This window comes from Malurus melanocephalus, unplaced genomic scaffold (genome assembly GCF_030028575.1).
Source record: "Malurus melanocephalus ecotype Western Australia unplaced genomic scaffold, MMel_1.1 scaffold_48, whole genome shotgun sequence".
Taxonomy (NCBI): domain Eukaryota; kingdom Metazoa; phylum Chordata; class Aves; order Passeriformes; family Maluridae; genus Malurus; species Malurus melanocephalus.
In genome coordinates, this window is record NW_026623280.1 from 1,955,335 (window position 1) to 1,982,730 (window position 27,396).

Below are 27,396 nucleotides of genomic sequence, written 5' to 3' on the forward strand. Positions count from 1 at the left end.
GTATTTCATACCTGTGTCGCACTGGCTGCTTGCTGTTTGCACCTAGTTTACTGTGGATGATGAACAAGTTTTATTGCCTGTGGATTAGTAATACATTACATAAGCAGAAGGGAAGGATGTGACAGCAAGTGAAAAAGAGGAGTTCAGCATTTATTAATGACTTGTTTTGTTGGGTTTTTTAACTTGAGCCGAGAGGGTGGGGAAGAGGGAGTGAGAGAACATAAAGGCTAGAACAACTTCATAAGAATTCCTTCAGTGCTGTTTATTCACCTGTGCATGAACACAATTATGCATGGAGCTCCATCAGGCCAGGAGAAAACATGGATATCCTGCCACGCAGGTCCCTTTTAGCCACATGCTGTTTTTTGGACATGTAAAAGACTTTTCCTTACCGAACATGCTGGCCCCTCCCTCCCTCCCCCACCCCTACACCCCTCATCAGTTGGGAAAGCTGGATGAGAGACAAAGATGAGAGCCTCTGCYCTCACAGTCTTTTACTACTTTATCACTTCGGGATTTTCAAACTGTTCTCTTACCTTTCTGAGGTGTCAGTGCTAGCACATAGCATTTACTATAYAGTGGAAAAAAAGGCCAACTTACCCCGCTACATCCCCTACCCAAAAAACAGTTTTATTTATTAACTCCAGAGAATGGGATGGAGAAACAGCAGCCCTATTCCTGCCTGCAAAGACCATACAGGCTGCTTTTGGCAAGTTACCCACTTCCATTTTCTAGAAAATGTGGTTTTTTTCTTCAGAGGTGGGTGTCAGTGAATGTGGTGTGCTCTTTGGTGACAGTGCTGAAGCCTTTGATGACATTGACAAGATCTTCTTCATCTACATACTGTTAGGAAGGGAAAAAGAATAGTGTTAGCCAAAGCTGTACCAGACTAAAGGTGATTCCTTCATTTCTTTTTCCTCCTACTCCCTAAAATTGGGTCTTAAATCGATTAATAAGTGCATTTCTAACATCCCTTTCCTCCCAGGATGAGGTAAGAACCTAAAGCATTCAAGTACMTGAATCCAAGCCAATTAGATTTTCACAGTAAGCATTCAATTAAAAAAATACAATCAATTACTCTATATATTTGACAAATGGTCAATAATATAGTGTTTTACAGTGTACTGGGGAACTTGGAGCCATGAAAATAAAAAAAAAACCACATGTTTACATTTTTGTTTTGTGTAACAACCACATCACATATGCTTTAGGAAAGGTTTTGTTCTTCAGCTTTCAAGGGAGTGCCTGACTTTCATCTGCACTCCTGCATTAGGCCAGAGAAAGTTGAAAGCAGGAGAGAAATAAACTGTTTCCACAGCATAAAGAGGGCACCAGCACCACTGCCACTATTTACTGCAGATTCATGTCCTGGGCCTCTACAGCCATTCACTATCTTGATTAGCAAGCTGGACAAAGTTATGAACCAAACTTTGTAACCATCATTCCTAATCTACTGAGTGTAATAAAGAGTAGAACTGAGTCAAAAGCCTTGCAGGAGGTTTGTTTGCAAGAGAGTAACTGGACAACACAGATGCAGAGACTTGGATTCAGGGCTTGCAATACAGAGGATGGACAGAAGAGCTACTGATTCGCTAAAGCAGCTGTGCTCATGTGTSAGGGTTGTTGGCTGCCAAAAGGAAATGAAAGTTTTGTGTTTCCCTGCTCCTGCTACTCCTGAAATTCGTAATACCCCTATACTGTGGTAAGCCTGTACCAGCCCTTCCAGCTGTTCAGTGTGCTGAAGGTAAAAGCCCAAGGAAGCTACTTTAATTCATGTGCCAGACTATCCTCCAGTTCATTTGCATTTTGGACAAGATCCACTCACTAACTTGCACACTCCATCTAGCTTTGTTACCACCTCACAGGCCCTTCAGCCCCATTCTGGGTCCTCTTTAGAAACCTTAACATTAACCTTTTTCAGGACGCAAATATTTGTGTCTCACTGACCCCTGAACTCCTTCTCACACATTTGGTCAGGGAAGGGTGGAAGTTAAAACGCCTGTTTCCTAGTGACGAAGAGGAAAGGAAGCTGTCACTGTATTTGATTTGCAAATCATGTCTTCTATCTGTGTGTTTAGATCTCTGCTAATGACACTGTCTAGGCCTGTCCTAAATTAAAAGAGCAACACTTTGCCTGCCCTCCAACCTTGTTCTGGTTCTATGTGGGCAGAGTTTGAATTCATTTGTCACACATTCCAGAAGATCTGAGCATTCACATAATCTCTGTATTGTGATTGAGCAGAGGGCAGAGAGCAGGCCTCATCAGCAGCTATGTCCCAGTTAACAAAACAGGAGTCACTAGAACACAAGCTCCTGCCTCTGGCACTAAATATGTGAAGGATGCCAAGACATCCCACCTCAAACCTGTACGTTTGCTGAAATCATGGAACGAAAAGCCTGTGAGCCCAAATGGAAGGACCAAATGGAAGGACCTCAAGATGCATTTTCTTTGTAGACCATGGAGTTAATAGTTCAGTGGAAAGCATAAAGAGACGCACATGGACCCCTTGCATCCTGTAAGAACAATGTGTGATCACCTGCAACTCCAGAAGAGAGCAGCAGACTTGAAGAATTTTGAGGATCTAACATCTAACCATGTCCTCTAGGCCTTTTAGCTGTATCTCCAGGAATTTTAGACATTTAGACCATTTCATGATTCCAACAGAACAAACAAATCTGTGGCAGGTGATGCATAAGAGCATCCCAGAGGAGCAGAAGCCCTTACCAAGCCACGGCCAGTAGTGCGATGGTTGTGAAGGATGGCATCCCAAGGTGATTCTTCAAAGGTTTTCTTGTCATAGAGGTCGAGCAGCTGGCTGACGCTGCGATGGAGAGAGGCGGGGGAGTACGTGCGGCTCAGCTGGCCCTGACTCGGCCTCCTCCCCCCGGGTGCAATGCGGATGCTGCGGTTGCTTGTGGGAGAACCAGTCCCTGGAATTTTTGTATCTGCTAGTCCCTGTGAGGAAGAAACAAGGTAATAAATTAAAAAAAATAAAGGGCATGGTTTTAAATACTTTATCTGAACAAAAACAAAGCAGCGAGTGGAAGAGAACAGAGAAAAAAACATGCTTAAAAAATCATGCACAGTTATAAACAGAAGCAAAAAAAAAAAACAAACTTCTCCTCATTGTAGGACAATCAAATCATTAAAACCAAACAAACAAAAAAAACCCTCCAATGCTAAACCTGGATTTTCCTTTATTTTCTTTTCTTCTTCTTCATAATTCTTTTTTTTAAAGTACCAATAAGCAGAAGTCCAAAGATTACCAGAATGATAGCCCAGACTTGCACAGCAAGGGGATGTTTGCAAACCTCGGAAAAATTATTCACCCACCAAGAGAAATATGCAGTGTCAGATGCCTTAGTGCATGCTTGGGTCATCTGACAAATCACACATCTTGTCACTCTGCAAGCTGAGCACTCTACCTCAAAGATTGTGTATCTTTTGAGAGTGACGCTGCTTGATGAATCGGAGGTGTCAGCAATAGTCTCAAACTGAGATTAAAGAGAGGGAGGAAGAGCATTAGGGCAGGGCAAGGTGCAGTGTAGGTGTACCTGACAGAGGGTGTGAATTAGCTGCAGCTGTGTGAGGGAGAGCAGTGTCACAGGATGTGGGAGAGTAGGGGAACTGAAAAGACCAGACACTATTTAACTTATAAGTGGTCGAGTACCATGTGTAAGCAGCCAGCATGGCTTTCCACAACCTCACTGACAACTGTAAAACAAGTGATTTTGCCACTCCATAGTAGCTCTGTCCTAACTTCTCAGATTAGTCCTTCAACTGCTGCACTAAAGTATCTTCCTTTCTGTAAAGTCCATGAGCTGCTGGAAAAAGAAAAAAACAACAAAAGAAAATAAAAGAAAGGGCAGAAACATTAAAAGGAATTGTGCAGGCATGCCATCAGCAAAGACATTTTAAAGTCAAGAGGAATAACACAACATGACAGACTGTAGAGAAAAAGGAATCAAAACCATGAGACCAAAAAACGAAGTTTCTTATGCTSTTAGCCTTTGCCAGGAGAAGGAGCACACTGGAAATCCCATTGTTTCCAAGAGCTTCTTGTTTGAGGCACAGATGCAGTGTCTTGGCACAGAGACAAGAAGGAACAGAATGCGTGAAGGATGCAGGAGTCACTATCCTGCTTGATGGTGCTCACAGGAAAAAGAAGCTGAGAAGTGACAAGAAGAATCATCTCACGGCCTGTGCCTGGGAAGAAGCGTGGAAAAGGAGGCATGGCTGCTCCCATTATCAATCTCAAACAATTGCCATATTCCTTTTGTTTTGCTTTTTCAAGGGGTAGGATTGCACTACTACTCTGCTACATGATGGAACRTGGTTTTTATGTATTCTTTTTCAGAATTACAAGTTTTCATGATAAAATTTATACAAAGCTTTCCTSTATCACTCCCTAGCAGTCCCCCTCCCACCTTTCTGATGGTCCCACCRTGGGTCTATGTGCACAAACATGCACACATGCATTTTGTTAAGTTCCCTAGCTTTCTCCCTGATTGCTCTCACTCTACTCCAAACCTTCCTGGCATGCATCTTGTCCTAGAGCAGTCCAGCTGGGTGGTAGATGGATCAGGCAAGAAATAAAGCCTCTCTGTAAGTCTTTTTTGCAGGTATACCTGCTGGACACCTGACAAAGACTGTCAGATTGATCCTAGTTAGCCATCCACAGCAGGCAGCTGGGAGCACATGAAAGATTCCTCTGCAAAGCACATTTTCTCACCTACCTTCTCACAGCATGCCAAAGATTTCTCATCTCTATTGCAGGTGTCTGCTAACRTGAGGTGACAGCAGTGGCTTTGCATTTTTGTGACTCCACATCCAAAGTTTGTCTTAGGCATCAGAAACATTTCAGAGCCTGCAGACCAGGTGCCCAGGGCTCTGTCTGGACTAAGCACCTGTAACCTTGCTCTCTGTCCCACATAGATATGGCCCATATGGGACCAGACAGTCCCTTCCCTACMCTGAACAACCTCCACTTGGTAACCAAATGTGCAACAAAATGTTGGAAGGGGGAAGAAAATGTCTATGTCTGTGTTTGACTGGGCAGACAGAAGTTTAATACCATGGATACACAACATTGCATTTTTCCAAACATACCGGATGGCTTTCACCTGATGAATACACACTCATTGGTGATGTTCTTTTCTGGAGTGGAACTAAAGGAGGCCTGTCTCGTGCATAGGGTTGCTTGTGGACCTTTCTCTGAAGAATTAAGGAGAGAAGAATAGCCAAGAGGATCAAACCTAGAACTACCATCAGCACTGCAAACCACAACTCGTTGTAGAATTTTGCATGTTTGGACTCTGCTTTGTCCTTCTCTCCAGGTGTTGTCAAGATCAGACCTGTAAAAAGAGGGATTAGGGGAGAAAAGGACGGTTATTTCAAAAAGCATTTAATAATATGCTATCCCTTTCCTCGCTAATAAATTAGGCAGAAATTTAAGTAATTTTGTTGTCATGTGCTTATTTGCACTTATGTCAAAGTGGCATAATGGTTCAATATGTTAGCGGGCTGTAATAAAAAACTTACTACCCTCGAGAGACCCTGCTTAAAACTTCTGGCATTGCTGCTTAGGCTGGAAATCACCACTGCATCAGCAATGCTTCACAAAGGAGGTGGTGGTGGTGGAATGTGAGAAAAAAAAGGGTTCTCCAAGTAACCTTGAAGAGTGGAAATTACTACGGTAATTTCAGAGCAGTACAGAGAGAGGACATTCTCTCCAGAGCAACTGTGCACTTACAGGCTTGTGCAGGTAACAGAAGAGAGGGAGGAAGGCTTCAATACATTCATGCAAAAGCAAACAACATGAAACATTTTACTACTCCTTCCCCCCACCTGCTAGAAAACAAAACAGTCACTTGGTTCACTTTGTTCATACACAACACAAGTGTAAAGAGTCTCAGTGATGGGATTTCCTGGTTATTTGCAATCCTACATGTATATCCAGATTCTCGGCTACAGAATTTCTACCACCTTTGCTTGCAAGTCTCCTCTGCAAGTTGCCTACAGTGCCATTGAGGTTTTCAGCAGACCTGGGTAAAAGCAGCAACCAAAAGAACAAAGGGGCAGAGTGTGGGAGGTGGTGGATGTAGAGCAACTGGAAACATTTTATAATGCCTTTACAACAGCCTYGCCTGAAATTCTGCAGGATGATGGAGTGAAAGCATGAAAAGGGATATAAGGGAAATAWAGAGTAAAGTGTAATCACAAAGATAAGACAGATCTATTTTAAGAAGTTGAACAAGGTGCTACACAAAAAAAAAAGAACTTATTTTAACCAGTTAATTCAGTTASAAACTGTTCAAACTTAGCTCTGCTTCACAGAAAACTAAGGAGTTTAAAAACCTGGAATGTTTTACTGTTAGGCATCTACTACTCAGTGGACAAAAAATGTCCGGGATGTCACCACACCAATCYCCTCATTCCCACAGAACAGGGAAATACTTCATGGACAGAAGGGAAATGACTGGTGTTATAAACAGGGTTCTGACCAYATCTTGTATGAGACTCTCATAAACTGGCTAGGGGAACTCATCCCAGRTGAAACTGCTGCTTGGTCATAGGAAAGAAGCAGTGGATGCCCTTGCTGGGGTGGGGGGATGCCAGAAACAGGGAGGATGGGTATTTTCACTGTCAAACTGAGGGGGAACTTAGGGGCACAGAATTGAAATTCAAGATAATCCAAATTTGGAAATTAAATCTGAAAGACAGCTTATTCTATTTAGCAAGGAAAACCACAATATTTTGRAGCAATATACTTAGAGGTAGAAATAAAAGAAAAAACATGACATATCTGAGGAGAGGATCTGAAGCTATTGTGAAATTGTCCCTCCCTGGAAGCGTTTGAGGCCAGGCATGATGSGGTTTTGAGCAGCCTGCTCTAGTGGAAGTTGTCTCCCATGGCAGGGGGTTGGAACTAGAAGATCTTTAAAGCCCCTTCCAACCCAAACCATTTTATGATCCTATGATGGCTGGATTSGATGATCTTAAAGGTCATTTCCAACCTAAAGGACTCAACAATTCTATCATGTAAAGGAACAGAAATCCATCCACACATGCCAAAAAAGCACATTACCTACATACCTCATTCACCAAGGCACTAAGGAATCCCCTGATACTGCAGTGAGATGCCATCCTGCCTGGTGTGCACTACATAWCAAATTTCAAGCACAAACACATCAAATGAACAGATGTTAGGTCATTTCTTCACGTATTTACCAACTCCCTCTCCTGCGTTGTACTTGATGACCGGTGTCACAGCACTCCCTTCATCGGTGATGCAGGTCACTTGAAACAAAAAGGCTGAGTGAAAAAAGGTTAGAAAATACTGTCAACAGCAGAAATAAAAATTCTGTAGGTGCTGCTTTTTCACCATGGTTCACCAGCAAACAGCCAGGTCTAGAAAACCAAGGAATTGCACAAAACCTATCATAACCCACCTGAGTCCCAGACCAGACCTTCACAATTCTTTACACATGGGTATTGAAATTCTAAACCATGTGTAAAGATGTGTAAACCATGTGAAAACATGAACCATGTGATCATAAGCAATCATCACTATGMYCTTKYTACAAAATATGTTCCTCTTTCACCACTCAATTCTCCCTCTTCCAATGTAACTGGCAACTTCCAATTTTTTCATCACTTTGCCCTAAATCCCTCATACTTCATTCATGGCTAAAACAAGCATATTAAAAATATTTGAATTTTTTTAAAAAAGGTATTATCAGCATTGTAGCAATCAGGAAGTTAAAAAATAAATTACAAAATTCTTTGACATATAAAATACSAATGTTTTCAAAACAGAAAATATTTTTCTTGCTTCTTTTCTTTTCTCCTTGTTGATAGCTTCCTTGTATTTTAAAGACTGCAAATTTCTAAAGCAAAACTGTATTTCAAAACATGGCTGGTTCCAAGAGCTACTGACTTAATTTGATTCAAATGACAGTTCAAGCTCTAGTCTTTCCTGAAACAGAAGATTTCTATACATTTCCAAGACCATAGCCCTGAAGGGTGGRATTGCAACACAGCTCCAGGATATGGAAAAGCTTGACCCTCACAGTGAATCAGATCAGTCTCACCCAGTCAGGTATAATGTTTAAGAGGAAGCTTAGTTTCATGGATTTTTTTCCCAAGGATTTGSTTAGATACATTTTGGTGTGCCTGTACCTTCCTTTGGTCTTAGCTTGGGATTGCAATGGAGAATTTTTTAAAAATTTTACCACTCAATAATATTAATTTAGCTCAACAGACACTCCCAGAGAGGAAGCTGTAGGAAACTGGGACTGACTTTTGTCAGATGTCCTTGGCAAGTAGAGCTCGGTGTCGAAGCCRCTGTAGATGCGCTGCCCGCTCTCCGTCAGCGCGTACTCCTTCAGGCGCCCGTTCAGCACGAAGGTGCGGCTCCAGTCGATGTGGATGGTGGATAAATTGCTGGCCACAGAGAACGGAGCCATGTACCTGGGTGCTGCAAAACAAGGGAAAAAGAGCTCATTCCTAGCCAATAGGCGACAAGTGATTCAGTGACTGGGTTACACAGCAAAGGGAAAAGACTCTGCATGGCACAAGCTCTCTGCCACATGCACTCCCTCTCTATCATATTTCCGTGGGTATGATTAGGGAAGATACAAGGAAGAAAGAAAAAGCTGCTGTAGCATGCCAGCCTCTACACTGAGAAAGCAAAAATATATCCTGAAAACAAATACTCCTCCCTTTGCCTTTGTGTATATGATACAGACACTCAAACTGCATAMATTAAATTTCAGCTTAAGGTGGAAGACGGGGAGGCACAGGAGGTTGTGCAAGCTTGACTGCAGCAGGCTGGGCTGTGGGAACTGCTCTGAAGAGGGTTCTTTTGCAAGTCCCAAGAAATTGCCAAGATCCTCTTTAACACATGTGCAAACATGAAAACATGGGGCTTCAGRAAACAAGAACAGATGGCAGACAGACAAAAAAGAAACCCAGAATTCACTTCGGGGAGGAAGAGTTCATCAGTTGGGCTCAACAGCTTGCTCACAAAAAACTTCATTTAAGTTTGAGTTGGTCMTTTCTTGTGGTGTTGCCGTTGAGCCATCTGCCCCGTATTTGCTGGTTCGTTCCTGAGAGAGCTGCCTGTCCAGCTGCACTTTGCTGCTAATTGCCCACTGTCACTAAAGCAAGCCTTYGAGGCAAGAGGAAGCAGTCAGAGGGACTCAAGGAAAGAGGCAGAGGGACTCTGGAAACCTGGTGCAAAGGGGTGAGCAAGGCAAGAAAAGCAAGACTGAAAGCAGAGGACTTTGGACCTAGAATGTGGGGTGTTAAAAAACTTTTTTTTCTATGTGTCTCACCAGATCCTTATGAATTTTCTCAATTTAAAAGTTCATAATCATATTCCAGCCTTTTAACTTGCAGCTGAATAAAACACAGCTTTGGATATAAGGGACCTTTCTTTTGTTTGTATTTTGTTTGTTGGGAGGGGTTGTTTGGTTTTGGGTTCTTTGGGGTTTTTTCATTTGTTTTTGGTTTGGGGTTTGACAATAAAGAAAATCTTGGCCTGTTCCACCCGAAATTTTCAGCTAAAGATGTATCATATACATTTTCAGTAATTATTTGGCAGGACTACCAAATGATGCAAAAGGGGTTTTTAGAAAGGTGATTCTGAAATMCTGACATGAGATAAAAAGTGAACATCATCTTTGCCCTGACCTGAYAGACTGAGATGAAATGCCCATCTCATCTCTTACGGAATGACTTGGGCTACAACTATAGATCTTTTTAATAAAAGCTGRTGTTAGACTACTACAAATTCAGTTTTGATGGCAAAATCTATTCTGCCTGTAGGCACAGGTCCTGCATGTTTAATTTCCATGCATTCTAYCACATGGCCTTAAAGCACTGCCTGCGGTGGTCTGATAGCAACAAATTCTTACTTCACTGTTCACAAGCATCCAGYCATTCAAATGACATCCAAGGAAAACTTTTACGAGTCCTGGAAGAAGTGTGGCATGAATTAGGACAGTAATATTGCTCCTGAAAAGAATCACCATCTGTCTTTTAAGATCTCCACTTTTCCAAGGGATTATTGATGGCAGTATATTTATTGCTACACATCACCCTTGTGGTAATACTTGAACATTTTATGTTCTGCAGCTTTGCTGCCCATTTTCAGTAAAATAAAAGGTTTCCAGGCTCCAAAAATAGAGGATGTGACATCAGATGATGAGCAAAGAAATATTTTTGAAGGAATGAGCAGTTAAGCTCCGAAGCAGAATTCCAATGAATGCACGGCAATGACGAGGGACATGGAAGAAGAGGTTTCTGGGGTGATCTCTTTCCTTGAGGTGGTGAAGTCATTTGGCTCTGTGAAGCCCCAGGCCCCAAAAGTGGGCATAGCTGGTCAGTGAACCATTTCTCATACTCACGCTCTTTTTCCGTAGTGAATCCGATCCATTCTGAGGCGCTGCTGCCAACAGAGTTGTAGGACACAACTCGCAGGTTGTAAGTTGTRTAAGGCTCCAGGTTGGACACGTTGGCACTCTGCCCCTTCCCTGTGTACTTCACCTCGGTTGGGCCAGGACTGCAAGCCTTCACTGCTGGCTGGAGGTTCAGAGGGCATGCCACGTACACGTGGAGTTCATAGCTGAGAGCAAAGTTGAGATTTTGATGAATGAAGGGCCTTAATAATACAAAAGCCAATCCCACATTTCATCCTAACTGCTGTCCATCTGGCTACTGGAGAAGAAAATAGTCCTGATCCCAGTTTTTCCCTTGGAGACTTTGGTCTTGTAAGACAATAAGTAATTGTGGTGGTTCATAAGTCCCACTCACAATGAAACTGTTGACACCTGTTATCTTGCTGCTCACTTTTGCAATCAGGATTTGCCCCAGTAAATCCTGATTGCAGCTATCTCTTCACTGCCAATTGAACCCACAACTTTTGTCACCTCCACTCATAACAGCTCTTCCTTTCCACCTTCATCCTCCCCAACATCTGCTCAAGAGAAAAACAATCACTGTAGGTAAACACTTCCTAGAAGGTCTTCAGGCCACCAGGGAATATCAGCACCAACACAGCAAAAGAAAGAAGATGACTGCCACAACTGTCCAGCGCTCTCAGYCATGCAATTGCAGCTCCAATTGTTCTGGCTCCACCTCCAGCCAAGGTGTGCAGGCTCAGCTGGGTGGCAGCTCCTACCTGGTGACAATGCCGTTGGGTGACTGAGGGGCACTCCACTGGAAAGAGGCGTTCCTGGAGGTCACGGTGCGGATCTGCGGCGGAGGCTGCTCTGAGGGTGGAGCTGGTGGTGTGGTGAACTGAGCCATGGGTCCTCTGCTGCAGCAGTTGAAACAGGTGCAGGCCTCCACGCCAATTGAGTACGTGGTGAAAGGTTTCAACCCATGAATTGTCTGCTGGGTGGTAGTCCCTTCTGACAGCTATGAAAATTAAGAGGCAACTTGTCACAGCTTCAAGCACCACAAATACCAAGTAAGAATTATGGAGGTGAATTAACCCAAAGAAGAGGATGGGAAGAAGGCTCTGCATGTACTCTAAATCTGACACTAATGCAGCTGTTGTGTAATTGGAACACTGCATTTTTCTACCATTATGAAACCAAAGGATTCTCTTCAAAGGAAAAGACTATGCCATCAGTGGCCTCGCAGACCTCTTGAGTTGAGCRATGACCACTGTATGTCAACTGCAAATGTCATTCTCAGGAACAGAGAACYTGAAAACCATTAAAGAAAGACTCTGGGATAAGTGATACTGAAGCAGAAAATAATTAATGTGGATGTGGACAATAGCTCCATGATAAATGTGCTAGCAAATAATCATGGGTATTTCACAAGGTTCCTCAATGTGGATGCAGGAAACAGGGCTGGGCAGCATGACACCCATGTGTCAGGTGGGTTGGGTCACACACAGACAGRAGAATTTGCTGTCTGGTAGCTACATCTAAGTCAAGAGCCAACATGATGCTGCTCTGCATTCCAACAGACACTGTGCTGGGTGACTCTTAGGAAACTCTCCTAAGCTCAGCAAGGGAGTCCTGGCAGTTCTGGCAAAGGAATCAGTGCCCTGTTCCGAAACTGCTCACAAAGAACTGCCATTTCACCATTTTGCTGCAGCCATTTGTTGATATAGCTTTTTTTTAAGCCAAAGAAATAAAAATATGTAGAAAACACCAACAAGGGGCAACATCTGCTCTCATTTGGCAGCATGTGATTTAGCAGAGTTCAGCAAAAAATAGGAAGGAAAGAGTCAAGCAAGCAAAGGGAGGCACTTGGTACTCCTTGATGCCAGAGCCAGAGCCGAGCCAGCAGCATGGCAGGTGCGAGGGAATGGAAATGGAAGGCCATGCGGGCACGAACAGGACAAACTGGCTGAATCAGGCACAGACACAGCCAAGTGCACAGGAAGGAATAAATGGGAAATGTGCAATCGACAGACAGCTTAAGCTCACGGACAGGACAGTGCATTGCAGAGCAGYTGACAGTGGGAGGCCAGGAGAGGAAGGCAGTCTGTGACCAACAGGAGCAGATGTAAGAATAGAAATGGAAAGTACAGAAAAAGTGCTGACAATACTCACCACCACATCAGTCCCTCTGGTATCATTAGAAAACAGCCTGTAGATACTGACCACCCCGTTAGGCTTAAGAGGGGGGCTGATGCTCACCACAGCCACAGTAGATGTCACCGTGTTGAAGAGGGGAGCTCCCAGGCCCTCGGGAGGGGCGGGGCCGGTCCGGCAGTGGGACCAGCTGCTTGGTGTCCGGCCCACGGAGTTTACTGACCACACCTTCAGCACGAAAACAAACAAACTGTGAGCAAAGGAGCCTTCAAAGCACCTGCTTTTAGCCAGAGGGATTGCTGCAGCTCTACTGACACCGGGTAAGACACGGCACAGTGGCASCCATGGACAGTGTCCCTGGATGGCCACCCAGCACCTGTGCTCATCCAGTGATTTTTTAACAATAGAGTGGAATATTTCYCACTGCCACACTTAAGGAAAAGAAGCAGAAATTATGTGTTAGGCAGTGTGTGCTCTTCTTTATACCTGATCCCCACACTGAATTSCTACCACTGTCTGTGTGATAGCAAGCCAAGGGGAGGAGCTGTGATCAACAGGGCCAATGCTTTCAAAGACATCTAAACAAAAATACTGATACCCAGTCCTGGCAATTTCTCCCTTTTGCACACTTTCTTCCTGAGTGCAGGCAGCCCTGATGAATCCAGCCTGGCCTTGGGTGACACAAGCTGCATTCACCTTGACTGAATCACAGGAGCCAAACTCTAGTTACTCTTTAGAGCCAATAAGTTTTACAGGAATATCCCTCACTTAAAAATATTAACATATCAGTTATTTGGCAATATTTTCAGTAACTCTGTAATAGAAATAAAGCCCATTGAGGTGTACAATTAATTCAGCATCTCTCATTTATTTTCACAACAACATTTGCTTTATTGCATGAACACAAAGGCAATGACTTCAGTTCCAAGATTTCAAAAATTAGCAGCTTGAATTAGGCCTGATTAAAACCCACATGTCTCTATGAACTATGCCTACTGATTTTGTCAGCTACCCAAAACCACAGTGATCTGCAGACTACATAAAACTCAGCACTTATTAAACATACTTTCCAACAAATCTGCATGAAAATTAAATTCTGCTTTCATCAAGGACTGAATAAACATATGGAAGGATGTATAATCTTATTTATCAAAAAGCATTTGTATAATTAAACACGAATATCATAAAAGGTTGCCTTAGGTCATCATTTGCATGAGTAAGTAATTTGTAGAATGTCAGGTACAATAGACATAATAGATGGATGCGTGAGCGTATAGGGTTAAATTAGACTCAATATTAGCCAACCACACAGTGATCAATCAGAATGATAGATCTAAATGGCAATACAAGAGGACTGTCTAAGCCATTTTTAGTATAAGTATTCCTTAGTAAGCTTTCATGTCGAGCAGTTCTAACTACAGTAAAACACACTCTTATGTGATCTACTTGGGGCACTGGTCCTGGGGAAGGTGGGATTATGTCCTGAAAAAAAMCAGGAGGTTTGGAAGTAAGAGGTCTTCAAAATTGACCCTGAGTCTTTCCAGCTTGTGACAATAATTTCCAAGAACACAGGACACTCCACTAGGAACCTAGGGAAGGAAAATGGATAGAAACAACTACAGTGGCTTTGAAGGCTGTGGTTCTCCCCATTTGAAATCCAAAGATCCTGGCTGATTCCAAAAGTAACGTACAGAACCATCCAAAGTACAGATGATGCCATGCAATATAAAGCTCAGCCAAAGCACTTTCATTTTAGTGGAATCAGTAATACATCTCTGTAGTGAACTATTCATAAAGTCTGTTCACTTCACTGCAGTAGGTCAAACCCTGTATCTCAGGTCAGTTCCAGCTGCTACAAAGATTTACCCACAGTCATTCCTTTCAAGGGGCATATTTCTTTATGGAAAAAATAAACCACAAATGGAAAGAGCAGCTCTGAGTGTGGCACTGGCATCGGCTCAGCACTTACCTGGGCTCAAATGCTCCTGTTACACCCAAGGAGTGGCCTTAATGAGCACAGAGCATAACAGTGCTGGAGCCTCCTGAGCTGCCCACAGCTAAAGTGAAGGTGATGAGTTAGGAACACAGCCTTCCTGTGCAGCACAGGAATTCAGCTTCAGAATGAGACTCACAAGGAATTTTGGAGGAGAGAGGGATGCAACTCATGGGAAGCAAACACTTCACTGAGGGCTGGATGGAGACAACTCCCTTCATCAATCCCTCACCTATCGTAGGTCTTTCAGGAAGAAATCTTGATTCACAGAATCACAGAATATGCTGAGCTGGAAGGGAACCACAAGGATCATCAAGCCCAACTCCTGGTCCTGCAGAGGACCATTCCCAAGAGTCACACCATGTGCCCAAGCGTGTTCAAATGCTTCTTGAACTCTGTCAGGCTTGGTGCTGTGACCACTTCCCTGGGCAGCCTGTTCCTGCTACTGGGAAAGGGCCAGGAGCCAGAAGAGGCCACTGTCACAGAACAGAATGAGGAATTCTTCCCCATCTCAAGCAGTCTGTGGTTCTGTCGTGCCACAGAACTGGGAGATTCATAGCAGAGGTAAGTCCTTYTGAGCCTGCAACACTCAGTCCCCCATTATCTCCTTTGCTCTTATATTACTTGCAGGACTGACATCCATTTCAGAGGAAGTAAAAGAGCAAAACAGAAGGCTTGAAATTCCTGAATATTTCTACTGTCACAGCAGCCCAGTCTCCCCTGGGACAYCCAGAGAGAAAGAAGGATAATGACAGTGGGGAGGCCAYCATTTGTCCCAGAGCTGATTTCCGCTCCCACAGCTGCACCCAGAACTTCATTACTGCTGCCAGCAGCTTTGAATTGCTTAAATAGAAATGAAGAYGCATCCTGCCCTGAAAACCATGGACAAAATAATGGGAATATGATGTGCACATGARTGTGTGGCTGCTTTGAGCCAGGAATGGGCTGAAACAGGGGAAAAGCAACAACAATATTTTTGGAGAAGCACTCCTGCTTTCCCTCCTCCCCACCATTGCAGTGCCCTGTATCAGACCCCACAGTTATGGGTTGGGGGCCCGACTGAGGTAGGGAGGTCCTGCTTGTGTGAGCAGGAGGGTGACAGTGACATGCAGATACTCCTTACCTGGCTCCTGATGCATTTTCATCTCTTTCCTTAGGTGAGGACAATGTGGCAAGGCCTCCCACACTTGAGCAACCTTCCAAGCATCCTCCTGAACTGATGGTGCTGTCCTCACACGCTGCAGTTTATTGTCACCTCATCRCCAGGTCTGGGGTCATTAGTGTGGCCTGGGTTTCTAATAACCATCTTGTAAGAACAATCCCAATCCAGTGCTGCCTGGGGAAGAGGAGACTGAGGGGAGACCTCCCTGTGGCCTGCAGCTTCCTCATGAGGAGCAGTGGAGGGGCAGGCACTGATCTCTGCTCCCTGCTGACCAGCGACAGTACCCGAGGGAACAAAGTGGTGTCAGGGGAGCTTTAGGTTGGATATCMGGAAAAGGTTCTTCCCCCAGAGGGTGGCTGGGCACTGGAAGAGGCTCTCCAGGGAAACGGTCGCAGCAGCAAACCTGACAGAGCTCAAGGAGGATTTGGATAACACTAAAGCACATGCTGTGACTCTTGGGGTGTCCTGTGCAGGGCCAGGAGCTGGACTCGATGATCCAAGTGGGTCCCTTCCGTCTCAGGAAATTCTGTGATTCTGTGACTCTGTGCTTCAAGAGTCAGGTAATTGAGGTTCAATCACATGCTCCAATGGAGCCTGCTGCCCTCTGGAGTGGGAATGCCCAAGTGGATGACCCATCTCTGTTCTTGGGATGATCCCAGTGATSCCTTTGAAGCTGTTTCATTGTGCACAAACACAGTGAAATCAAGACTGGGCAGAACAGGAGCAAGCAGGAGCAGCCGAGATTCCCCAGCCCAGCCCTTCCCTGTAAAGGCCAAAGGGAAGCTGAGGTTGAGGGCCACCCCCCAGTGCCACACGCCTGTCTCTCTGAAAAAGGGGCCGAGGGCAAGGCCATGTGTGTGTGGCCTGACAGACAGACGTGCCCTGAGCCTGCCTGCACACAGACACCAGCTACTSTGCCCTGCCAAGACATGTGTCCAGCAGAAACCCCCTTGGTGTCTCTGAGCCTGTAACGCCAGCTTCTGAGACAGCTGTGACAGCTAAACAGGACTTCTGAGGATCTAAATTCCAGATTTACACTGACCTAAGCTGGATTCCCTTAACTCCCTTTGCTTCTGCTCAACCATCTGTAAAAGGATGGATGGTTATAAAAATATTTCCCAGTGAGAATCGCTGTCCAAGTAAATCCTGGTCGGTATTTGGAAACCCAGGGCAGTAAAATCCCCAGAACTGACTGCAGATGGAGATGCTGGTGTTAAGCCACATCTTTGCAGGAGAAAATGGGGCAGCATGGCAACAGAAACCACAATGAKTGTCTTTAAAATCAGAGGTCATGGCTTCTCAAAAAGTCACAATTGAACAGTCATGGATGGAAGCCTGGCTAGCCTGGTTTAACTGAAATTCCATGATTCAGACTTCTGTAAAAAGTATTTTTGGGGTCACAAAAATTCTTTATAACTTGTGATACAATCATCACTGAAGATACATAACCATGTTCATGTAGAAATATAAAGAGGTCAATAGGCAGCAGTATTAGATTCTTAAAATTGTGAAAAATCACATGGGAACATGGGGCTAAGAAGAAGCAATCGCATCTTGGGGATRCATTGAATAACAAAACACACACAGCAGAAAGCCAAGCAAAGTTCCTTATATCTTGACTTTCTGAATATTCTGCCTCCAAAAGCATTAAGTCTGACATCATGGTGCATAGCTCAGCACCCTGCCAAGAGATGTGTTGTTAATGACTGCACTGTCCAAAAAAAAAACCAGGAGGGGGCTCCAAAATCAGCTAATGAGGGTTACTAATTAATGTTTTATCAATCTGATAGTCCCTGGATCAGACTACTCTGAAGAAGAGACAAAAAGAGAAGAGAGGGTGGAAAACTCTTTGGAGATCGTACATTTAGAGGATTGAAAAATTCCAGTTACAGGTAACTAAGCTTGATTTTGCTGCCATAAATTGAGCTTTCACAGATCTCTGCTTCTGGAAGAAACCTCTGATCAGTTGCTCAAAATGATCACAGAACAACCTTAAGGTTCATCAGCACAGCAAGAAGGGGCAAAACCCATGAGGAGCAGGAAGGGAAGTTCTGAGAAGAGAGGCACCTTACCACGGTGAGCCTGTTCAGGCTTAGTAGAGCTAACAAMYCCTGCCATAAGAGAAACAAGGGCAMCAAAAAYCACCTTGAGTGTAAATACAGAAATATGTTACTGCAGGTGCTGACAGTGGAAGAAGCCCATGAGATGACTTCCATCCCTAAAACACACAGATTCATCTGCAACACTCCTGAAACCCCAAATCCATAGAGAGGAAGCTTTGTTTTGAACTCAAACTCCTGGAAAGGGGAGCCATGGGCAGYCAATGGAGAATGTGAGACTCTCCCTTCCTGGGATATCTCACCAGACAGAAAGGTGCTGGGGACAGCTTGCCTGAGTTAAGGCAGCAGTCCTGAGCTTTTCCTGACTTCCCAGCTCAGGAAGAGCTGGGATACTCTGCACAGCACAGAGGCCAGGTGCTTCTCACCCCTCCTGCTTGCAAGAGAGCTGGCCAAAGAGCTCATTGCCAACCAGCAGGGGTTTCTGGCTCCCTCTGTGCCCAGCAGGCACCGTGCCTTGTGCCGCTCTGCACCACCAGTGCCTCTGTGAGGGACCAGACCTCAGCTCTGAATGTGTCAGCACTCGCACCAATTCCTGCAGGGATTCAGAAAACAGCCTTTTACCTTAGAAAACATCTCATTAGTGAGTCACTATGTCTCCTTAGCTTTGAGCACTGCTCACGCAGGGCTGTGGGTTGTAGGGAACCACAAGGTCAGACCAAGCCAGCCCTTTTACAYGTAACTCTACTTCTGTGTGCAGGAGTCAGCTACAGCTTGGATCTCTGCTCTGATGGCAAGCAAAKTCTTCACACATCTGTGACTGCTGTCTTTCCAAAAAGGATTAAAYGCTGGCACTGCTTGGCACATGCCAGGAGAGACAAATGGTAGCAGAGCACTTTGTACTGCTTCTCTCTTTCTAAGCTGTTTCATGGAGAACTCAAAGACCCAGCTCTGCTCTGAGGCTGCTTTGGATTTGTCTTAGGTTTTTTCAATTTCTAACCCTATACTTACATAAATGCAGAATTTTCACAGTGTAACTCTTTCCCAGGATAGCAAGATATTTTAGGGTCATATAAGATCTGACATTAGTAAATTCAGAAACACAGCTCCCAATTTTTGGTTATKTTCAAACAGCAATCTTCAAGAAAATTGAAGAGACCATAATCTTAGCTGGTTGAAATTACAGAAATCCAAAGGACTTCCCTCTCACCATCATTTGCAGCATCCTTCCCAAKTCTTTGTGAACTGACTGCCATACTGCCTGGCTAATTCTTAACTAACATTCATCACATAACTTAAGTGATGTCAGCAGAGCTCAGAGCACAAAGCAGGAATTTTAAAAAATGGGTGGAGTATATGGTGGACAGCACAAAGGCAAAGGAAAGTATCACATCCATTCCTGAACAGGGGTACAAGTAGGTAGTAATCAAATGTGTGCTTTCTGATTGCCCCTTCTCAGATCCATGCTTTTCCCTCTTCAACATTGTTAGCCTCCTTATGGAGGTCATAAACATATAATGGAATAGATTTCAGGTCCAGACTTCTAGCACTGTGATAATTAGAACCTCTTAACATTGCAATTCATCTCCCCTGTTCAAATGCAAATAATAGAACTACTAAACCCATTTCGGGGAAGGGAAAGACAAGAGGCAAAAACTTTGGGACTTAAAAAAAATAACCAAATTCTGAAGGAGCCTCATTCCATATAAAAGTAATTAATGAGAGATGTAAAAAGGTTTAACTCTAAAAGATAGAAAATTAAATAATTGTTTCCTGTGGGTATATAATGAGATAGTTACCAAGTTCCCATGAGAGAGATAAGCAGATATTAAAAGGTCTTTCCAATACCTGTAATGGCTAAGGGCAACAGCTAATTCAATAGATTCGATCAAAATCACCACTTCTTTCTTTGCTTCTGATTTATTACTTTGGCTGTAGTTAGTCATCACTCATTTTAGTTTGCTTTTCAGCAGTCATAAATTATGCCTCATAAATAAAAAGATACAATCAAGGAAATCATATCAAGCCATCTACAGCCCTGGAGTATATTTTCCCCTGGTACTCCTACTAATGTCTTTTTAAAGGATAGCTTGCCATGGTTTTGAATATGTCAAAATCTCAATTTACTGAGAAGGGTCTTGCAAGAGTGGTGCTGTAAGAGTCTCACTGGAAAATCTGGATGCCAACAAATCCAGTCTAATATCCATATTTAATTTAATGGAGAAAAAAAATCAACATTTTGTTGTGTCAACACACTTGAATTTAAGACTGTGTTGACAAGAGAAACATACTGCCTGAGGTGGGGCTTAATGAGCAAAATTACGTGATTTCAAATGGCCCTTTTCCCTATTGTGTACCTTCTACTMGGGGAAAGGAAATATGTCCTTCTGCAAAGGGATATTTAGGGCAGGTATCATCACTGCATTARTGAAACAATGTAGTTATGTTTGCTTTACTTTTCAGAAGCTGAGGTCAAGCTTGGTAGTCTAATGCAGATAGAGGATGAGAAACCCTCTTTAAYTGGAATCAGGARCCTTGTAAAAAAACCCAATCTTGCRAACAAAATGACAARCAGGAAATGGAAGAAAGAACTACTTTTTTTTTTTTTTTTCCTCCCATTGTCACTGCTTTGCAGTGCATCTTTCTGTCAGAGAGATGGGAAGAAAAGGGGAAATAAAACAATAAGAAGAGCCAGGTATGAGGGATATTACAAATATCCATCACTGGTCAGCCAGAAAACCAGTTTTACCCCATTTTAAACTGCAGAAGTTACTGACCTGTTTGTCAGTAACTAAGGAGCATAAACTGGAGCTCAGCCAACAATATGACAGACAGGCTGGTAAACCAAGTGTCCTCCTTGGCATTAGAAAGTGACCAATAGAGTTAACATATTCTACATGAAGTTGGCCCTTAATCTTCATGACTTCGCACCCATTTGTTTTCTCTTTATCTCTCCAAAGCCAGAATATGATTTGTTTTCTCTTTGAGAGGACCCAACACTTATTTCCCTGCTGTGTCTCAGGGGTATTTCCTAGACCCTTCACTTGGCTGCAGTGACAGGAGGGTGAGAAACACTCTCTACACATAGGAGGGATGCTGTGCCTCCATCAATGGTCAGAGACAGTCAGCTCCAGCACTGCAGACCTTGTTTGGTGCACCAAATAGTCCTCTTGGAGAATGAATGTCTGCAGGGAGCCATAAACCTTCCTGAAATGGGACAATAGTAATTTTCTGTCTTTTACATGTACCGTGCCTGCCACATAGAAATAAGGATGTGTCCTAAACCAGAAAGATATCAAGCCATTAATCTAAAGAAGTGGTTTTAAGAACACAACTAAGTGCAATTGTGGAGGAGTGATATTGCATTAGTATGGAAATCACACCTCACTGTGACAGCTCAGCTTGGCACCGAATGCCACGAGTGATGCTCAGAAGGGCCCTCAGCCCTTCTCCCTCAGCTGAGAAACACAGGTTTGACTCCACATGAGTGCCTACACTCTGTTTCAGAATATTCCAGGAATCAAAGCACTTGCAAACTCATCAGACCTCATGAGTGATGATGTTTGTTTAAGTCAGGGAGGTTSTCAGCAGATCATGCAATAGCACATGTTTAATAGTCAATGATATCAGGCAGAATTCCAACAAATACTTAAAAGATGCTCTAGAAAATGGAAATATCTAAATGTACTACTAGACCAACAGAGGGAATTTCAAAGATCTACGTGTTTTGGAGTATGGAACAGTGGGCACCATATGCCAGTTAAAAACTCACTGAAACCTGGCAGGTGCTAACATACTCATGCAGAGCTGGCCCTTAAAGCAGAAATGTGCTTCCTTGAGGAACAGTGACCTGAGCATTTAGGGGGCATAGTTCCTTTTTGTCAGCACRAGCTTCTAAACTCACTTCATAATTTCTGGAAGTGCAACTTTTGCACCTGGTTTTATAAGACCTAATATTCAGCTGAAGTTTCCAGGAAAACAAGCAAATAGAAAATAACAAAACAAACCAACAGAACTCAAAGAAAAAAAACTCCAGAAAACCAAGATTCAAAAGTCCTGATTTCAGGTCCAAAGAAGCTATTAGAACATTGAACTAAATCTCAATATCTCCAAAACTGCTGGAGAGAGTCCCATCACAGCACTTTGATTTTATCTGCATTCTGCTGGAGGAAATTCAGTTGCATTTAAAGTTTTATGTCCAGCAAACAAGCCTCAAATGCAGAGACAGGAGAATCAATATCCAGTTTAAGTGAAATATAAATCTGKGTTTCATCAGCATAATAGCAAAAGCCAAGCCCTATACTTATGAATAACTTGTCTCACAGACAAGATATAAATTGTCAACAATGGAGGAGCTCAGAACAGATCCCAGAGGACTGCTGCAAGTGACTTAAGCAGAAGAGAAACACATGCATTGAAAAACCTCTCATGGTGAAATAAATGGCCACTGGTGAAAAAAACAAAAAATGATTTAGAGTTCCAATAAAAAAACTCAGGCTGGTTATGGAGCAGAAGCAAGATAAAAAGCTAAGTCTTGAATACAGCACAGTAAACCACAGGAATCCAACCAAATTTTTTTTTTTTTTTTGGTTATCTGTCACTGATAGGTCATTAAAAATGTTGGCTGAAGAAAGTCTCTGTGGTATCAACTTCTCAGCTTCTGACTGAGATAATTAAAAATTAGTCCAGCTGAGAACATCRCACAGCCAATGTCTACAACTTCCAGCCTGGAAAGTTTTTCTTCATCTAAGAAAGATTCCTAACTAATAAGWCTGGTTTGGGTCTTCTACAAATGCTTGCTGCCTTCTCAGCCCCATCTGCACTTGAATCTGTGTTCCCCACAGATCCTGCCTAAAGTAGCAAGGAAATCTGGTCTAACAATGGCTCTGCTGACACAAGCTGTACAATCTCCATCCTTGCAGATGCAAGGATGGAGAACTTGATCCAAAACTCAGCTGGACACAGCCCTGAGAGCCTGCTCTATCTGGACCTGCTTCAAGCAGGGAGTTAGGCCAGATGCTTTCTGGAYGTCCCTTCCAAACTGCATGACTTGATGAGTCTATGCCACATGTTCACACAGCAGCTGGATAAACTAATGTGATAAAGCAAGATTTTAGGTTTAATTCTTCATGGTTTCTGGATACTAAAAAGGAGAAAGCAACAGTAGTGGAGCAGAGCTACCAAAGAACCTGATCTATACGGTGTGATCTCATCAAACTTGCAGAGGGTGGATCCAATTTCTTCACCATGGTATGTGGTGGAAGGGGACAAAAAAAACAGGTGTAAGTTCAAGAAAAAAGGTTCAGACTGAAAGAAACAAAAAAACCCTGTTTTGCAATGAGGACAGTTAGGCAGTGAAGCCGACTGTGAAGTTACAGTCTCCTCCCCAAAGGTTTTCAAGATGCAATTGGATAAAGCCGTGCAAAACTTCATCTGACCTCTCTACTGACCCTGCTTTGGGCAGAAAGTTGACCTGCATGGCCTCCTGAGAGCCCTTCCAACCTGAATTACCTCATGATGCTATAAAGCAAATGAGCCTGTGAAAAAAAGATCACTCCACCTTGCTCAAGAGGTGGAACACACTGCTTCAGGTAAATGTTAAACAAAATGAGAAGTAACACCAACCATCAACAAATGGTAAATGTAGCAAATTCACTTTTGAACCACCCAAAAAATGTGCTTGTCGTTCTAATGATTAATTCAAAGAGAAAGCAACCCCAGTCCCTCTTGATGCAAACTGCACCTAAGATCATGAATTTAAAATTAATTCATAATAGACTGGGGGAGGGTGRAAAAAGAAAGAAGAAATAATGAAAAAAACTCCACCCTTTAAGAACTAGAATTTCCCATAACAGAGACTTGCAGAGGCTCTGGAGGGTACACAAACYCTCCAGATATATTTAAGATGCACAGGCACCAACTACTAAGCCAAATAAAACAAATGCTGAATGAATGTATTGCTCATATAAAATAATTTTCAGCTTCTCAACTCCTTAAAATACATTAACAAYAATCATTCAGTTTCACCTTGCTATTAACATTAGAATTGAGACGTGTACGTTCATTGTAAGTGCAAAGTAAGGTTCCCAAAGTGTACTGAAATCATAATCAGAGCTGCTAAATAGCTTCAATTCCCACCTGATACTCGTACTCTGTGTAAGGCAGCAGCTTGTCATCTTTGAAGGAGGTTGAAGAACCATTGTAAACAAGTGAGAGGTCTAAAATTACGTGRGCTTCGTTTGTTCGCCTCCTGTAAAGTTCATAGTACAAAATCTTCCCGTTTGGCTGCTTGGGGCCGGCCCAGAGGATGGAAGCAGTGGACTGGAAGCTGCTGGCTGTTTGCACGTCGATGAGAGGGGCCGGCTGCGCTGCCGGCGGTGCCTCCAGCGTCTGCGCCCATGACCACTCGCTGGAGGCACAGCCCAGCTCCGTGCAAGCTTGGAGCTGCACTTCATACCTGTGGGAACACACAGCGGGAGTGAAGTGATTAAAACACGGCAGACACAAACATAAACCACGTGCGAGACTTGGCGGATTTCTTAATTTCGCCTGGTCTTCGGAATTTTTAACAGGAACACAATTTGTATGAACGCGCAGATGATGCACTGTGCCTTGTGTAGCAAACAGGAAGAACACAGTCTTCTGGGGTTTTATTTGGGTGTGGTTTGGTTTTTTTCAGAGCAGAGTTAACATCTGCAGGAAACAAGTGATCAAAATAATTTTGGTTTTGGTGATACAGATCAAAATGATGATTCATTGTAAGAGAGGATTAGGATGTCAATTGAGAACTGTGGAGCTCCACTCTATTACTCTCTTTGGATTTAGATTAGTTATATGTAAATAGTAGACAGACTTATCAACCATGTAACACACACAAATTATGCCTACACAAATATATAAGGAAAGGTCAGGTAAATAATCAAGAATTAGTGGGGAAGATATCACTTCAGTATCAAGTGTGCTTCTGTAGCAGAGCCTGGTATCCTCAAGGTTTAGCTTTCACTTAATCACAGGTCAGTTGTTTCCAGCTTGAGGGTTCACACTCCGGGTGTGAGTCCATTAATTTCAGCTCAGCTACACTATGAATGGGCCAGCTAACACAACTTTGGTCTCCCCATCCCAAATTTTGTCATCTGAAGCCCTGTTTAATGCAGATACCATGTGAAAGATACACCAGTTGCAGGTTTTATAGCAGAGTGCTGAATTACCCCTTCTGTCAATTACAGCCTAAGTTGACACTATGCACTTCATCAAGATGACACCAAGCTGGTGTTACTACAAATTTAAAAACACAAAATMATCCTTGTTTTATTATTTGCTTTTTAGCAAACAACCCCATGGGCCTGACTATATGTTTAAGCAAATGGCTGAACTGTATGCCAGCCCACTGCACCGCCCCACAATATTTATTCAACAAATGAGTTCTTCCAGACTTACCTGCTGTAGGGCTGTAGCTGTGCCACTATGTATGACCGCCTCAAAAAGGAAACATGAGATTCATCAAAGTCAAAAGTTTTTTTTCCTGTTTCACCAGGCTTGTGGATTGAGATTGTGTAGTTTCTAATGTCACCATTCACTTTGATGGGAGGATCCCAGGCCACCAAAATCTCACTGGAAGACCATGCCTGCAGCCTAGGAGGCAACATGCCAGATGGAGCGGARGGGTTGGTTTTTATCTGAGCTGAGGGGCTGGTCACGCTGCCTTGGCTGTTATTTGCTGTGACAGAGTAGCTGTACTCCATGCCTGGCATCAGGGTGAAATCAAGATACCGAGTTTCCAGCCCTGAGTAAACAAGTACACCATCCCTCCTTAGGTCGTAGCTCGTGATTTTACCATTGGGCTTATCTGGGAGTTTCCATGTGATTTCAATCGACTCYGAGCCCATGACCAGCAGCCTGGGAGCTTCCATATTCAATGGTGGAGCCTCCATGGTCATCGCAGACTGCCACGYGCTGGAGGTGCAGCCCCCAGCAGTACAGGCGACCAACGCAAACTCATACTGCGTGTAAGGCTGCAGGTTAGAAACCAGCATCTGCAAACTTTTGCCGGCATGATACTCCTCATTGCCTAATTTCAGTATGTACYGGGTGATATCTCCGTTTTGTATTGGGGGAGGTGCCCAGGACGCATTGATTTGAGTGGCGCTGACAGCCCGCAGGGATGGCGGGTCCACCACGGCAGGAGCTGCTTCCAGTGTCCGTATTGCAGCCGGCTCACTGGCAGAGCAGCCTCCCATGGTGCAGGCAACCACGGCGTAGCTGTACACCGTGTAGGGCAGCAGGTCCTCATCCACGTAGCTGAGCGTGGCGGTGTCGAAGCTGAAAGGATAGAGAACATCGTTCTTGAGCAGCCTGTAGGACTGCAGAATGCCGTTGGGCTGGGCTGGGGGTGTCCAGGATATCAGCACTTTGTGGGGGTTGGCTGACACCACGGACAGCCTGGGGACAGCGAGGCTTTGTGGGGCGGTTTGGCTGGTCTTTGCCACTGTCCAGGAGCTGTCAGCATAGCCTGCTGCATTCCAGGTGCGTATTTTATATTCGTACCTTGTCCACGGCTGTAAACCTTTATCATTATATGTGAATGTATTACTCTCAGTGTTATATTCTGTGAAAACAATCTTCTCGCCTTCTGTAGCTGCTCCGTGCCCTGCAACATTCTCCTCCRCGCGTCTGTGAATAACTTCATAGCGAATTATTTTTCCATTCGGACTGATGGGCTGCAACCAGCTCAGTTCAACRTTGGTGGCGTTCACTGCCTGGATCACAGGTGCCATCTGGGACACTGGGGGTGCTTCGTCTGTCCACACTGGCTGGGCTGGAGAGCGAGTGCAGCCTGCTGYGTTGCACGCCTCCAGCACCAGGCTGTACAGCGTGTACGGCTCCAGGCGACGGAACAGGAACTGGCGAGACAAACCGCTGTACTCCAGGTTGTCATCGCTGAAAACATTGTAGGTCTGGTGAATTAGAAGAGAAAGACAGGCAGCAGGGAAGGAAGGACAGAAGCCAGGATGAAAGGAAAACAAAACAATTTTTGTCAATAACCAGTAGATGAGGCCCTTAATCTTGGCAATAGGGTAAGAACTATCARGCAACGATTCTTACTTCCTTGCTAGTAACAATCAGCACACAAACATATCATTGATACAAAGGGAATGTTTTGATCTCATTTTCATGATTTTTTCATGTAGAATGCAGTAATAAACACTTAGTGACTCTTTTCATTATATTTGATTGTTAWCAGGTTTCATTGTGAAGCTCTCACAAGCCAGAAAAAAACTTCTCCCAGACTAGCTCTAAAGAAAATCATGTAATAAAAAACCCCTCCAAATAAACTCCTCTAGTTGCAAACCTTTCAGGTAAAGGTTTACACCGAATTGAAACCACTGAGCTAAAACAAGTCCCAAATTTCAGAACAACATTCTGTCAAAACCAGCTTTTCTAGAAACACATTTTAGTGATGTTCAATGTACAATGGGCAAGATTATGAGCTTTCGTGTGCAGCTTTCTATGCATTAAGTGAACAATTTGGTTCAGTGTAAATGAAAATTTACAGTCACAGAGCAGCACAAGAATGTTAATATTCATTTCAATATAGCGACAAGCATTGAGCACCCACAGAGTGC

At 43.7% G+C, this 27,396-nt stretch overlaps 1 protein-coding gene across 2 annotated transcripts in view; it reads right to left on the reverse strand.

Moving 5' to 3' along the window:
* Positions 1–37: 37 nt before the first annotated feature.
* Positions 38–27,396, reverse strand: part of USH2A (usherin) — a 367,630-nt gene continuing 340,271 nt past the window's right edge. The window contains exons 62-72 of one of the 2 annotated variants that reach the window (XM_057365137.1): positions 25,211–26,727; positions 23,912–24,230; positions 12,580–12,789; positions 11,187–11,425; positions 10,414–10,631; positions 8,304–8,480; positions 7,232–7,315; positions 5,111–5,355; positions 3,427–3,495; positions 2,726–2,956; positions 38–843 (exon numbers count right to left, since the gene is read on the reverse strand). In XM_057365137.1, coding sequence (XP_057221120.1) covers positions 754–843; positions 2,726–2,956; positions 3,427–3,495; positions 5,111–5,355; positions 7,232–7,315; positions 8,304–8,480; positions 10,414–10,631; positions 11,187–11,425; positions 12,580–12,789; positions 23,912–24,230; positions 25,211–26,727 — 3,399 coding nt within the window. In that variant the 3' untranslated portion in view covers positions 38–753. The remainder of the gene's footprint in view (positions 844–2,725; positions 2,957–3,426; positions 3,496–5,110; positions 5,356–7,231; positions 7,316–8,303; positions 8,481–10,413; positions 10,632–11,186; positions 11,426–12,579; positions 12,790–23,911; positions 24,231–25,210; positions 26,728–27,396) is intronic. The other variant, XM_057365136.1, reaches the window with a different exon arrangement.